Here is a 16062-nt window from a genome sequence, read left to right on the forward strand (position 1 = left end):
GCAGGAGAGGTCCGACTCGTCGTCAGAGTAGTAGATGATAAGCCGTGCCTCTCCATCTCCGACCGGATGGAGGCCCGCTTCGCCTGGCACACGTTGCGCTCCTCCTCCTCCTCCTCCTCCTCCTCGACGTCGTCGCGCAGGAGGAGGACGAACCACGCCGGGGAGTGCGGGTTGCGGCGCGAGAAAGCTCCGTAGTGTCGCGCTTGGTCGGAGACATGTGATGTGCGCTCCGCCTCTGTCTCCGGCACCCGCCTAGCCGTCGCGCTGTCGCCGCCGCGCGGAGGAAAAGGGCGGCCTCCATGCGAGAAATTGGGCGGCGCCATCTCCGGACGAGGTAGAGGGGCAGAGGGGTAGCTACTGGCGGCGGCGATTTGGTTTCCTACGCCGAAGTCGCCGGGAATCGAAGCGAAGGTGCGGTGGTGGGATGGAGAGGCGAAATTAAATAGGGTATGGTTGCACCGCGTACCCTAGTCCCGGTTTTAGACCGTTTAGACGGGCCGCGATGAGGTAGTGTTGCATTCGATTTCACGATGTGGGCCGCGCTGTGGGGTCTGTTCGGCCCTTTTTTGGGGGGCCAAAAAAGAATTTTTTTTGCGATGTAGGACGGGATGGGGGTTTGCGCTCTTATGTTGAGCAACCAAAAGAAGAGAGAATTCCTTATTTGGCCCCAGTTGAAACAGCAGTTCCTTTCTTGACCCTCAAAACCTTTTTTCCTTCCGTTTTTACCCTGCATCTTCTTTTGTTTCTTTATATGACTTCCGTCCAGTTTAGGTACTAATGGTGTTAAAATGATAGCTAAAATGACCCTTCTGCCCATGCTGCCATGTGGGACCCACCTCATCATCTCTCTCCTTATCTTCTTCTTTCTCTCCTCCTCATCTTGTGTTGGTGGTTTCTCCTTGTTCGCTCGCCCCGCCCGCTCTGGCCTCTCCTCCACCTCCCTCCTGAAAGGACATGGAGCCCCCATGTGTGGTTTTGGTAATTGATGACAATCCCTATGGACTAATGGTTGTATTGAGAATCCATCTTAGGTCATGTCCATAGCCAGGTTGCAAGATGAAGAAGATCGAGTACAATAGAGGACGGATGAAGACGGTGTAGAAGATGAAGAGGGACAAAGACGGTGTAGAAGATATGAAGACGGTGGCGTGCGTAGAATATGGATGAAGACGGTGGCGTGTATGTTGGAAGAAGATGATGGCATGTGCAATCATGAAGAGGGTGAAGACGGAGCTTGCCGACTCGAGTGGAACATGCAAGGTCAAGATTTGTGCTCGGTAGGATAGTCGGTCGCATCATCAGAGAGAGCTCAAACCTTGCATGCATTGCATCATGTTTCTTGGTTGTTATTGGTTCTTATCCATGATATGTTTTATAGCTTGTGTTCACTATCATGACAAGCTCTAGCTCATCGGAAACAGATTCCGGATGCATCACATGTTGCATGTTCGAGGGTGATGATTTTCCCGATGTACCATATTGAGAGGTTACACCTCTATGACCATAAGAAATTCATCATCCACTTGTTTCCATGTTTTCACCATGTGTGAAGGTAGCTCTTGTCGTCCTCTTTCCGGCAAAATTGGTTTCACCTCAATCGAAGTTTCCTAGCTCGAGTTATTGTCATTTCCGTATCGCAGCTTCGAGGAAAAAAATAAGAAGGGCGGCAGTACCGGTCAGGTACCGGTTTGGTCTCTGTGAGCCGCTGGATCCAGACCGGTATTGGGCCGGTACCTACCCGGTAGTACCGGTTCAAGCGGAAGTACCACTTGCACAAGAGGAAGTACCGCTTAGGTCGTTTTCTGCTTGTTTTCTGCACAGTTTTGACGCAAGCGGTAGTACCGCTTTGACAAGCGGTAGTACCGCTTTGGGTCGCGAATCTGACCGTTTTTATGCCCAACATCCATATTTCTAAGCCCCCTATTTATACCTCTCTCCCACCTCCGTCCACACTAGTTCTTCCCATATATTCTCTCTCCTCCATTGTTGACTTTGAAGAGCTTGATCCTCCTCTTAACCCCCACTATTTCTTGCATCTTTTTGGGGGGAAAGGAGAGAGGAGATCTGGATCTAGTGCTCTACCAAGTGAATCCCCCTCCTAGTGAGGGGATCTTGCTAGATCTAGATCTTGGAGTAATTTGGTGTTCCTCCTGCTATTTTTTTCTTCCTCCCTTATTCCCCCAATAGTTTTTGTACCTTTGTTGGAATTCGGGAGAGAAGAACTTGGGAATCTTAGTGGTGTTCTTAGCCATTGCATTAGGTGCATCGGTTTGGGTTCTCTCTGGGGTTTTGGTCTCGTGTGAGTTCCCTCTAGGGTTTCTTTGAAGCCTAGAGGGCTTGTTGACCTTAGTGGTGTTGTTGCCTTCGTGGCCTTGTCGCCTTTGTGGCGTGGTAGCCTTTGTGGCCTTGTTGCCTTTGTGGCGTAGTAGCCTTAGTGGTGTTGTTGCCTTTTGTGGGCGTGGTAGCCTTTGTGGTCTTGGAGCCGGTTGTGGCGCGTTGGAGCCTTCGTGTCCTTGTTGCCGTGTGTGGCGTGTTGTAGCCTTTGTGGCCTTGTACTTGAGAGCCTCCAATATTGTGGAGTTTTCCTCAAGCTTGATACTTGGGTGTTTGCCCCAAGCTTGTACGGGTTCGGTGACCACCCTTAAGGGTCCCTTAGTGGATCGAGGCTTTCCCTTTGATGGAAAGGTTCAAGGAGAATACGGTGACCCTAGTGGCTCATTGGAGTGCCTTGTGCCTCCACACCGCTCCAACGGAGACGTAGCACCCAAGGGTGTGAACTTCGGAGTACATCGTCGTCTCCTCGTGCACCGGTTACTTCGCAACCCGAGCTCCTTTATCTATGCACTTTACATTGTGATAGCCTTCGTGCTTGATGTTCTATATCTAGTTAGATATCACCTTGTTGCTCATCATGCTTAGCATAGGTTGTTGGTGCATATAGGCAAACCCTAGTTGATAGGCTTTGAGCTAAACAAGTAAACCTTAAGTAGGTTTATTCCGCCTTGTTGAGCCCTCAAGTAGAAGTTTTTATAACCTGCCTATTCACACCCCCTCTAGGCGACATCCTTGTACATTCACCTCCCTTCCTCCTCCCCATCCGGGCAGGCCCACGCGCCCTTCAACCTCCTCCCGCAGGACTCGAAGCCGTTTATCCAGTGTGACCCTCCATCCCCGCAGGATACCGCCAGCAACTCGCCGCTCGGGACTGGTCGCGGCGAGGAGAGGCCCGCACTGGAGGTGCTGCTGGGGTTCGTAGTCCTCGTCTGCAAGCTCGTGGGGCTCGACCTCGGAAGGTTGGGCCGCCTCCAGCCAGCGCCTGCTGCCCCATGTTTCCCGTCGCAGGCAAGCAACCTCTGCACCGGACGAATCGACGTCACCTCCCTCGTCCGCCGCATACCAGCGCGCCCCGGAGGTCCCTGCTGCTCCCCTCGGCGTGTGTGGCTCCAGCACCGTCCCAGGATTGTCCTACGCCTCGGAGACCCACCTGCGCGTAGTTGGGCCTTGGCCTCCGCGCCGGCAAATCGTGGCCCTCCTCCGCCACAGGACCCTACCGCTCCCATCTGCCGCGTGCGAGTCGGCGGCCGTTCCGTCCCGGGGTTAGCCTCCTCTCCACGCAAGGTTGCCTAGACCGGGATGGCTAGATGTTGTCCCCTCTGCTCCAGATGGTGGGGAGTCAAATCCGCAACGACGTCGGGATGGCCCGAGATGTGTTTTTGGAGCAAAAACTTTTGCACAATAAAGGGCCAGGGGTAATCTAGGGCGCGTAGCAAAAAACTGACAGGTTTAATTAGGGATTGAATGGAAGGTCATATAAGAAACCAAATTTTGACTCAGCACCAAAAAGACAAGCCAAAGCTTTTGAGGGCCAAGAAAGGAACTGAAGTTTCAACTAGGGCCAAATAAGAGCATCTCTAGTCGCGTCCCCCAAACCGTCCCCCAAAGCGATTTGGGGCGCTTCGGACAAAAAAACGTTCCCAGTCGCATCCCCTAAAGCCGTTTTTTGTCCGGCGCCCCGAGCCCGTCCCCGCCCCATAGGGGGACGCACCGGGGACACCGGACGCACCGAAAAGCGAGGCGGGGAGTGGCGGGGCCGACCCATCAGCAGCACAATTGAATTTTAACCTAACTGTCGTCTAGCTCGCGACGGAAGTTATTGGCGCGCAGCGACGGTGCAGTTTCGTAGAGGCGCAGCAAAGCGTCTCGTCGCCGCCTAGCTCTGCGTGCCGGCGTTAATGAGCGTCACCGCTCCCCCGCCTCCCTCCGGCCTATAGAAAAGGGCCGCCTCTCATCGTCCCTCTCACACACAAACCCTAGCGCCTCTCTCCCCAACCCTAGCCGCCACCATCTCAAGAGTCGACGCCATGGCTGGTAGAGGCGGAGGCCGAGCTCGCGACCGTGGTCGTGGTCGTGGCCACGGCCGCGGAGAGCTGCACGCTCGCCGTCGCCTGCGTCGCCGTCGTCGTCCTCATCGTCGGACAGGCAGGACGAGGAAGGGCCCGTGCTGTTCGAGTTCATCGTCCGCCACCATCTCAAGAGTCGACGCCATGGCTGGTAGAGGCGGAGGCCGAGCTCGCGACCGTGGTCGTGGTCGTGGCCACGGCCGCGGAGAGCTGCACGCTCGCCGTCGCCTGCGTCGCCGTCGTCGTCCTCATCGTCGGACAGGCAGGACGAGGAAGGGCCCGTGCTGTTCGAGTTCATCGTCGTCCTCAAGGGCGACCCACACGGCATCCAGAGGCTGCCGGACGACTTCGCCGACTTCGTCGCCGCCGACGAGCGCCCGGGCTCGCTGCATCTGCGGGAGGATGGCTACCACACTGCTGCCGGTAGATCGTTGATGTGATCTACGAGGCGCGCGGCAATATGTACCTCCACATCGGCTGGGAGAAGTTCGCGCGCTACCATCGCCTCGAAGCCGGCTTCATGCTCGTGTTCTCCTACTTCGGCGACAGGGACGTGAGCGTCATGGTGTTCGACGAGTCGCGTTGCCGCCAGAACTACCACGGCGACAGCGCCGAGGAGTACGACGACTGAAGAGTGTTGTTTTCTTCGCAGCGAAAAAATGGACGAAGGTTTCTGGATGTTCTTCCTCGGAAGAACCAACAGGGGCACCCTCACCAGCTGGATTTTCCAGTTTGGGTGACTGGGTGTGCCATCGAGTGTTCTTTCTTGGCAGCGAACACACGAAACCTTCGATGTCCGGTCTAGTTAGGTTTAGTTTTTTTGCAATCTTTTATATTTGTGTCAACCATGGTTCAAACTATGTATTAGTTTGTGGAAAACCATGTCCAAACTATATCTTCATGTAAATCACGTTTCCAATTATGTATTAGTTTGTGGAATATTTCTTCTCTTTATTCAAATAAAAATATAAAAGAAGTATTTTAATGTTTGGGGGACGCGGCTGGGAGTGACATCCCCTAAACACAGCACGAACAAAACACATCCCCCAAACGCTCAACCCGACGTCGTTTGAGAAACGGTTTGAATAGGCGACTAGAGATGGTCTAAGAAATTCTCTCCCAAAAGAACACCTTGTATTCATCCATCCCACATCCATTAAGTGCAGGAAAAGTTCCAGCATTTTTCGTCAAAGCTTTTTAGACCCGAGAGACCTTTGCACCTGGTTTATTACCAAACATAGTCCATGAGTTAATGCCATTGCTGAAAAAAGAACAATTTATATATTCTAAGTTTCCACGCAAAAGAAGGAAGATGATTCTCAATTACTTTTCATTTCCCCGATTACTTTTCATTTCCTTTTTTGAACAGTACTTTCCATATTATTACTCATGTGCAGTAATAGTATTGGCATTGAGGCAATATGTTAGGATATGTACAATGGTAGAGAAGTAATGTCTTTCCTTACCGCGCCACATCAGCTACAGAAGGCATTAGATATAAGTCATACAATGCATTATCTCTTACAGTCATCTCTAGTAATTAATATTAATAATTAAATTTTGGTAGAAAATTTGTTGCTAAGGAAAGACATATGTGATACAATAGAGAAGTAGTATTCCCTTATTTTCTAAGAAATTATCCCTTAGTTAAAGATAACCTTCTATCTTCATTCTCTCTTTTTTCCAAATAAGTAAAATTCTCGCGTGACATCTCCAAGAGAAGGCTTGCATCATCCCATTGTACGTGCCATTAGACCGTTAGTACAGGAAAACGATAGAAGACATTTCTCGCGCAATCGGACGATACACTGTTTGTGTGGCAAAAAAATCGAATATTATGAGTCGTGCCAAAACAAAGATTGAAGTACTGTACTGAAGTGAGAGGACTGTTTTAGACTTTTGTCCCCCTTTCCGGTCTTGCCCTTGCGCCCATTGGTCTTGGAGCAGAGACCGGAGCCAAAAACCCCCAAATACTCCCAACCCCTCCGCCTCCCTCTCCAGCCATTGCTGCAGCGGCAGCCTCCATCGTCTCGCCCCTTCCCTTCGCGGCCATTGTCGCCGCCTCCGCTTCATCCTCCTCCTAACCCGCGCTCGCCGTATTCGAGCGCCGCCGCCGCCGCGGAGGGGCCGCGCGATGGTAAGATTCTCTTCTTGCGCTTCTCCTCTGTATCGTGGTCAGGCTTTCCTTTTCTGCTCCCGTCGTGATCACCCTGCGATTTCGCTCGGATCTCCCGTTCCTGGACCGTAGCTGTATCTTCTTGCTTTCTTGCGGCGAAATCGGCGGTTCGCAGGAACAGATTTCGCGTTTCTTGGATGTTGGTTAGGGCATTTTTGGGCGTTGTCCGTTGCCTCCGGCCGTGTTGTTCTTTTCGTACACGGCCACCTTTTTTCCAGAGAAAGATCCCAGGATGATTGAACAGATGCCCTAAATTTCCCTTTTAAAGTATTTTTCTGGGTTCAACCACTGCGCCCTTGATCTGCTGCTGATCTCTCCTGACCCTGCCTGGTTCAGACCGGGGCTTGTTTGATGTTGTGGTTCCTGTAAAATTAGGAGACATCTGGAATGGATTTGCTTACGAAGGAGCAATGGCGGGGCTTGAAATAATTTCATGGGCGGGCCAGGCTAAATTAAAGCTGTTTTTGTTCTAAACTATGGGGAATTTTACAATTTGCCACACTTTTCTTTGCACTTCTATCATAGGCATTTCAAAATAAAATAAAAAATTTAAGTGCAAAGACAATCTTTAAACATCTTTTTTCCGATGATCCATTGCCAGCCATAACTTGTGTGGACATATAGAATTTCCCCCGGAATTCAGTCACCTTACTAGGAAACAAAGGATTCCAGGCTGTTGTTTTATTGCTTTGTTTATGTCGCCAGCTCCATTCATTGTAAGTAGAGTGGGTTTTATGAACGGATCACAATAATAAGTGCTACTGCATTGAAAACCTTGCATACACCTACATTGCGCTACTATTTGTTCCATGGATAATTTGTTTTCTTCAGGTGGTGAAGGGAACCCTCTTTATTTCCTATATGAAATTTGGTTCCGTTTTGTTTTACTCTTGTTGTGCGATATATTTACTTCTCTTGTGGTTATGTCTCTGGGTTCTGCGCCAAAGAAATTGTGAACAAGATAGTCAATGCAATTTCCTACCCGACATGTTTACTTGTACTGCAGGGCGACGCATGCCCAGCAGAGTGTGAGATATGTGGCAGTGGACAGAATCAAGATTGTATGGTAATATGCATTCTGTGCAATGGCTATCAACACCGGTATTCCTTTCTTCATTACCCTGTGTCGTTTTACTCTTTATTCATAAGTTAATCTCTAGCAGATGTACTTGCAAATGCCAAACTATGCGCATTTTCCTTTTTTAAAACCCTGTTAAGTTTGCATGTATGGATGCTTGGAGAGAATAAGAGAACTATACAGTAGAAACTAGGATGGCCTTCTTAACAGAAAACGGACATAAAGAGCCAAAAAGTACTAAATTATACTCAAAACGTTCCTAGATGATCTATTATTTATCATCTCTATTTCCTTCGCTCTGAGGAAATGTGGCCAAGTCCATTATCTTTTACAGCAACAAAGCAAAGCTTAGTGACAGGGTAACTGTTCTTTAGCACTCTGAAAGTTTTTTTTTCCATTTTTCCTTTGAAGTTATTGCTTAATGCTGGCGCCATTGGAAATGAGAGGTGGATGGTGTTGCTCTGAATGCCAAGAAAAGGCTAATGGGAACCCAAAACCTATTCAAGGTAAAGATAATAGTATTTGACTAATATCAGCAATGTTTTCATCCTCATACCAAGTTCTTTCACCAATCTCATTCTTTAATCATGTAATTAAGTTCTTCTCTAATAATGGTGTAGGTGGAAGTAAAAATCCAATGCTGGATAACAATCGCTGGAGCATGGCCCACCAAATTGGTGTTAAAACACCGCAGATATATGAAAATTCTAAAGTGAAATTCATTCCCTGTGAAGAGGCTGCACTGTTGACTAAAGAGAGGCCTGCAGCTCGTAGAAGGACAAAATTTGTCGTGCGGCGTACACATAGTCAGATCCGTCCTGTATCTCCTCCAAACATGAAATGCGTATCACCAAGTAGACAGGTTCGCCCTGCATCGCCTCCAAATGTGAAACCATCATCCAGTATGAAGTCCATACTTCCAAGTAGACAGGTTGGTCCTTCATCTCCTCGAAGTATGAAACAGAAGTGTGTATCTCCTAGTGGGAGTGATGACCAAGTATTATCCTTGAGACCATGTGTTGTCGCAAGTCAAAACCTGATAAAAGCTGATGATATAAACAGGAGACAAAAAGTACGGTCAGGTATGTTCACGCATCTAGTGCCAGATCTTTCCTTTTTATGGAACAGATAGCTGTTGCGTCTGCTGATAAGTTACAGTTCATGAAAACATTATGTTTGAAAACACAGGGGCAACGATTCCTATGGTTCCACAAAATACAAAACTAGCAGTTAAAGAAAATGTTCATCTGGTTCGGCCTAAGGAAGAGAAGGTAGAACATGGAGATAAAGGAAAAGGAAAATCCAGGGTAGAATGTCAGCCTAGAGAGGAAAATGCATTCAATTCTTCAGGTGTGCTTCTTGGTCATTTAGTAGTTAATACTACACTTCTTGATAATAGATATTTTGTCGGAAAGTAGAATGATTATTATTAGCAAGCGCTTAAACCTTGTATGCATACATTGTTAGTCTTGATTCACTTGAAAATATATGTATTAGTCTTACATCAGATATAACTTGAGGGTTTCAGAGGATAAATCAAATGGTTATTATGGTCCATTTTCAAAGCGCTAACGGATTATGGTTTATTTTCAACGTGCCAACAGTTGCTAATATTGGATGCCAGTCTGGACCAAAGAGTCTGCACCACAATATAGACATGCCAGTGATCATCAGCTCAAGTGTGGAGTATGCACGACGCCCTCCACCACAGGCGATCTGTTGGAGGTGAGTAATAATGCTTTCGTAGTTTGCATTTTTTTCATCTCAACATGCATGGATAATTTCAACTTGTAATGATCAATCCACTAGCCATGGTTGTTCAGCAATCTGATTATGAACAACATATTAATCCAGGGATATTAAAACGTAAATCTGCTTCTAATATGATTCCCATAGTGGTACTGCTTCCAGTTTCAAAACTGTTTTGGATGGTTTAGTATGGTAAAGACAAGAATTGGCAGCTCCGATTTTCATTGGTTGTTGCTCCAGACCTGATGATGAATGGCTGATTGCAGTCACTCCATGACTGCTGAACAAATTCTGATATTATTCTTTTGGGGCTAAGCAGATAAACAACTGCAGTTTCTTAGTAATACCTGAAATGGATTTTATTACTGTGACCTAGAAAAGTAAGATTAGCAAAAGATACAAGAATGTCTCCCTTTCATGATGAAAATAATTCAAAATCTAACAGAATCAGGTATTGGTCTACTGGATATAAATATACTATACAATTGTCTGTTTGATAGTTTGTGTAGTCTATCTCTCCACCTTTTTGCGATGTAGATCCATTTTCTAGGGAGTAGCCATTTCAGGATTCAGGATGCTTGTGTACTGGGGAAATCAAGAGTGTTGTTAGTCAATATATGTCCTCTCTCTAGCTCTTCTTTATTGCTGTAAAAGAGACCATTTAACATAACACTCTCAATTAGGCAAGAATGTTCTGCTAGGCATGACCGCATGCTTACATGAATCATGTCTCTGTGAACTCCTTACTCTATTACTTTGCGACTATGCAAGTTGATTATGAAATTGGAAGTTTACCTTTATATGTTACCCGTGATATTGAGTTTCCATAATTCATCTTAGTAAAAGTAGATCCTACTAGTCTCTTATGATCAACATGAATTTTAGTAGTCTAACGTTGGCTGTTTTCTGGCATCACAATTTTATTTTTGTATATCTGATGTAATCGGTGAAAACCTTTGTTATGCTCTGACACTCCATGCTTTTTAGGGGATGCATTGTTCTTTCCAATGGAGAAAATCGTAATCTTGGTGAATTTAAAGCATACCACCCAGCTAGAGTATCACCCCGAGTTTTAAATATTGCCAAAAATATGTCTAATAATCTACAATTGAAGATATTGCCTCGAATGAAGTACTGGCCAAAGACGTTTGAACAAATATGTCCAGTTTATGATGATGTTGCCTTAATATTTTTCTCTGCGGAACATGACTGGTACGTTATGTTGGTTTCAGTATAGAATTGGCTTATGTGCTACCTTGTTCACATCATGCATTATGTAATCAATGTTCCTTCGTTCCTTCTTGTATTTGAAGCTGGAAGCGTCATCATCTCTTCGAGGCCTACTGTGGTTTTGTCATGAAAGCATACATTGATGACATGATGTTGTTGATATATTCATCAGAACTTCTTCCACCTGATGCTCAGTGTTAGTGCTTTTACTCAGTGTTTAGATTCCTACAAACAAAGAGAACTATCCATACTATATTCTTTTTAAATTGATGGTCCTATTTACTCATCTAATTTGCATTACAAGTTTCAAAATTAATATGCTTGGGTAGTGACAGACTTTTAGTGGGATTGTGGGGTGCTAATTTATGCCATGGTAACAGGGATAGACGGAGAGAACTACTTATGGGGTGTTTTTGTGAAGCCAAAGCCAAAGAGCAATCCTGTCACATGACCTCTTGGTTTCCTTGGCCATGATCAGCAAGAGGTACGATCAACCTATAAACTACGCTGCCCTGGAAGATGTAGATATTGTTCGACATAGTTGTGGAAGCCTTCTTATTCTCTGTTTTCAGGTTTCTGCATTTGTTTCACGGAACTTGCATTTCTTGTGGGTTTTCCTATGTTTCCTTCGTTTTTCTTCTTCTTCTAATACTCTTGCATGTTATGATAACTTAATAGTTTTTATTGTTCTAAGCTGGGTGAGTTATGTTTTTTTGGATTACATCAATGAATTGTCATGCGTTGTACTAAAAGGAAAAGAATACTAGTTATGTGTTGTAGTGTGCCCTTTTGGGACCTTTTCCAATTTGATTTGACTCCCTAGTAGCTTAGAACAGCATGATGTATATAGCCTAGGGGTTCATGCTAGATGTACCAAACTTAAGTTGGGTGTCAATGTCGTATCTAGATACTTAGCAGTTTTTTGCTGTCATGAACTTTTGAAATGGTGGGTTGGGTCTTTAAAAGAATAGCATGATATATCACCTAACAAGGGGTTCATGCTGGACGTACCGAACTTGAGTTGGGTTCCGAATATTCCCCTATATAGATTCTTACAAGCATTCTGAAATTTGAGTTTTTCGATGTCATGAACTTGAGTTCATGCTGGATGTACCGAACTTGAGTTGGGTTCCGAATATTCCCCTATCTAGATTCTTACAAGCATTCTGAAATTTGAGTTTTTCGATGTCATGAACTTTTGAAATGGTGGGTTAGGTTTCGTTGCTGTAATCTGAGAAAAGCAGAGCTTTATATATACCCCTTGAACCACAGCAGTGTAGCTTTGGTATAAGGAACATCAATACATTGTGTACGACTCTATGATTTCCCTATGTAAAATTGATAACGGGAAGCTGGCTGGTCATGAAATGCCTATCTTGATGAATTATCTTGTGTGATACAAGTATTCTTAATAAATTTGAAGTTTAAACATACAAAAATAGTTGGCATCTCTAAATCTGCACCTTACTTGTCTGTAATTTATCCAAAACATGCCAGTTTTTAATTATCAAAACCATCTTATGCAGGTAGTCAAGTCCAGAGATGACTGAGGACTCCATTATATGAAAATGCTCACATCACAGCATAGAGGCACCAAATTTTGTTGTTCAACTTGACCTCATTACTGAAGGAAGCTCCAATTTCACTGACAGTGACAATTTGGAAACTGTTATGCTGTTGTAATAGGTTACTAGTATCCATTGATTGCCATTTTTACTATGTATGCATAATCTGTTGTGATTTGTTATTGTGGAATGGAGAATTCTTCAAGGTATTCTGGGGTAAAATGAATGACCATCCGAACTGGCCATAGTTGACATTGTGTTTATAAATTAAGAAGTGCCACTAAGTTTTCGTATATCTCTAGAAATCCAAGTCCATTGCACCGTCGATATTTTTTCTGCCCTAATTTAGCAGCTAACTTTGCATTTGGCATTACATTGTTTGCTACATACCGTTTGGTTGATACTCCCTCAGTTCCAACAGTAATATTTCTCCCAATCCAATAGAGTAAAATTTGGTCTTGGATGTAGATTAAAAAGAACAGATGGAGTATTTCCTTTGCTACTCCCTCCATTCCTTCTATATTAGTTGTTGCTGATCTGGATGTACATAGACACATTTTGTGTATAGATGCATTACATTCTTCAAATAATACTTCATAGATATAAGTGCATATACAGCAGCTTGACCCATTTTGAATACCAAGCGTCTGTTTAGTCCAGACCGTGGACACAAAATCAGCTATCTCACCACCCTTGTCCGTTTGCGTCGGTGACATAGATCTGGATGTACATAGACCCAGCGGTGATGCATTTTGGTCAGCGTTGGCCTTCTGTCTCTATTTTCCAATTGTCTCTATTTTTTTTTCCATTTTACCCAAAGTGGCTCACATATACTAGTTAAGGGTACATGCTTCGCATGATGAGACAAATATGTGATCCTTTTCTAAGCAAGTTGAATACATAAGTGCTTTCTCCTAACGCATGCCTAGACAGTATGATAATCACACGGAATTCTTGTGGAAGTAAACGCGTGAACATAAATACTGATTTGTTTTATCAAAAAAATAAATACTAAATTGTAAGCATCATGCTTTTTACTATGATGAGTGAGAGTCGCTACGCTCAGTAATGAAAAATAAGTGCACGGATCATCATTCTATTAAAAAGAAGAAACATCAATGCCTTACCCCTTCGTATCCAAAATAAAATAGTACTCCATCCGATCTAAAATACGTGTCTAAAAATACATGTATATGTAAACATGTCTTATATTATAGATTCACTTATTTTTGAACAAATATATTGGATCAGAGTTAGTTGTACACATTTGCAGGTTCGTAAGAGAACATACAATCGCCTCCATGTAATTATACATTTTTTACTGTAACTTTTTTTATTAGTTGCCCTTTCTCATCCAATCAATTATCCCCGCTCATGTACATAGGCTGCATGCCTTTTTTGTCTTCCTGTTTCCTGGTCGCTAGCAAACAAATGTTGACTGCTGTGTTGCTACTGTAGTACTGCATCTGGTCTCGCTCACGTGATGTAGAGAAACTTCTAGAGAGCCTGGCAGAACCACGACCATATAGAAGTATCTAGAGAGGTGGCAGGGTAGAGGTGGGTGAGCGAATCCCTTCTTTGCTGGCCGTTAGATTGGCCTATCGGACGGCATACATATTGATATTCGCACACTATATAGGAGTATAGAAATGAAAAACAATAAAGTTCCAACCTAATAAATTTAAATTGTATACAACTAAACAAACAACATAGTTCACAATCAATGTAGACCAATAATTAAACAACATAGGATAGAAGAAAACAAATAAAATGAGATTAGATGACTATTGGTTTCCTACCAATGTCCACTGATGCTCAATCGATCATTAGTGTGGCGACCACGAATCTCATGATGCACATGTAGGAACTCCTCAAACGTTGTTGGCCATGGATGTGGCTCAACCAATTCACCATAAAATTGCCACCCTTGGTCAAGGAGGCATTCATCACGCTCATCATCAATGATCATGTTGTGCATTATCACACAATCAGTCATCACCTCCCACGTGTTCTCAACGCTCCATGTTCTATCATTGTGCCGAACAATAGTCCATCAAGATTGGAGCACATCAAATACCCGCTCCACATACTTCCTTCAAGCCTCTTGTTGTTTGGTAAACCTCTTCTTCTCTTCTTCAGAAGCATAAATCATCTTTACAAGTGCAGATAGATGTCATCTGCTAGATAGATAATAGGTCTTGCTCTATGCATGGGCATTGATCTCATAATTCATCACTGGGGTGTTGACTTCTGCAATCCTAGAGAATACCTGGTAGTACTGGAGCACATTGATATCATTGTGAACACCTGCCATATCAAATAAAGAGTGCCAAGTCCTTAATAGTGCATCCATCCACATGCCCGCTATATTGTCCTTGCCTTGCAAAATAATAGTTCTTCCACTCCCAATGCATGCAATATATGCTTTCAATCATTCCCAGAAACCCCTTGCCTCTTTGATGGACAACAACCGGGTAGTGTCGGGAACATTTGGCTTTCTAAGGTGAACATCGCCGAATAACGCAATCACAGCTTTGCAGAACTTGTACATCGAGTCAAGACATATGATCTCACTCATTCGTAAGTACTCATCAACAAGATCAACGACAACTATGCAAGGATGTGAATAGCTACAGAATTTTTTTGGTATGAAGTGAAGCTAAGCTTACTGGTGGCATCGGGCTTGCATCTAAACTACGAGTCATAGCCCCTCACGCCTTCTATAGCAGTCAAGAACAACTTTTTTGACATCCGAAAGCGGCGTCCGAATTCATGCTCTAGGTAGATAGGATTTGTAGAATGGAAGCAGTCCTTGTAGAGTTGGTAGCGGCCGTCTTTTTCGATTGCGCTTGAGATTGCCCATGTGTGCTGGTCAAGCCCTTGTGCACATGCCTCTGCCTCTCGCTGTGCTCATGGATGAGGGTGGTTGCGGCCTTCATCAATTCGGAATCACCATCCGATTCATTGTTCGACAATGTGTCGATAACGTTCATGTAGAAAAACTCGATCGACTTGTTGAAGTCCATCTACATACAACATGATACAATGGCCATATATGCGTCACTAGGCATTGTGTCACGGTAGGGTTGTAGCGCAGGGAGGGGGTGATTTGGGTGGCACGTGTGCCATTGGAAGGCGGGGCCCATGAGGAGATGGCGGGATGTGGGTGTGTTGTCTGCACCGACGCATTCACAGCCCAAAGCCGTGGACACATCGGTGCAAATAGACAAGGCGGCAGAAGATTGGAGGCAACTGGGCAACACAATGCAATCACATTTGTGAGAAACATAATAGAACCTGCAAAATTATATAACTTGCTGAAAATAGGTACAATTCCAATACAGTCTAAATATGATTATACTAGCCAGGATCAAACGTTTACCCACATATACTAACTAACATCTGCGGCTGTGTGCATTCTAGTTATGCAGAGGCCGGGCTATTGCACAAGTAATAAGGTGCCCATTTTCGGAAAAAAAAACTAACATCTCACCGGAAAAATTGAAAAATGCAAAACAACGTAAGTTCATCGGCCGGTGTTCTCAACACAGAACATGGAACAAACTCCATCGGATCGATGGTAAGCTCAGTCGATCGGAAGAAGAGAAAAAGGTTAAATCGATCCAACAGAACCTGCATATATACAGGATGGGCAGGACGAACAACGGAGACACTTACTGGAGTTGATCTATCTACCTACTTGCATGAACTCGTGGTTGCCTGAGAACGTCTTGCTCAGAGATCGATGGCGAGCTTGACGTTGCTCAGAGAAGCGTCACTAGTGCCTGGTCGATCCGGCTGATGGTCCGCTGCAGGCCTGCAGCCTCAACTCTGCTGCCGCCATGCGCTCCCACGGTTTGCGCT

The 16062-nt window shown here is 44.9% G+C and overlaps 1 protein-coding gene across 1 annotated transcript; it reads left to right on the forward strand.

Annotated features, from left to right (window-relative positions):
• The first annotated feature begins 608 nt into the window (after positions 1-608).
• LOC124695789 lies at positions 609-11119 on the forward strand. Its single transcript, XM_047228605.1, has 11 exons — positions 609-614; positions 3058-3293; positions 3343-3490; positions 7583-7677; positions 8066-8160; positions 8275-8736; positions 8843-9004; positions 9259-9379; positions 10391-10628; positions 10724-10829; positions 11014-11119. The coding sequence occupies exons 1-11, from the start codon at positions 609-611 to the stop codon at positions 11082-11084; spliced, it is 1740 nt and encodes a 579-aa protein (XP_047084561.1). The 3' UTR covers positions 11085-11119.
• Positions 11120-16062: the final 4943 nt, after the last annotated feature.

The sequence above is a fragment of the Lolium rigidum genome, chromosome 3, assembly GCF_022539505.1.
Source record: "Lolium rigidum isolate FL_2022 chromosome 3, APGP_CSIRO_Lrig_0.1, whole genome shotgun sequence".
Classification (NCBI taxonomy): domain Eukaryota; kingdom Viridiplantae; phylum Streptophyta; class Magnoliopsida; order Poales; family Poaceae; genus Lolium; species Lolium rigidum.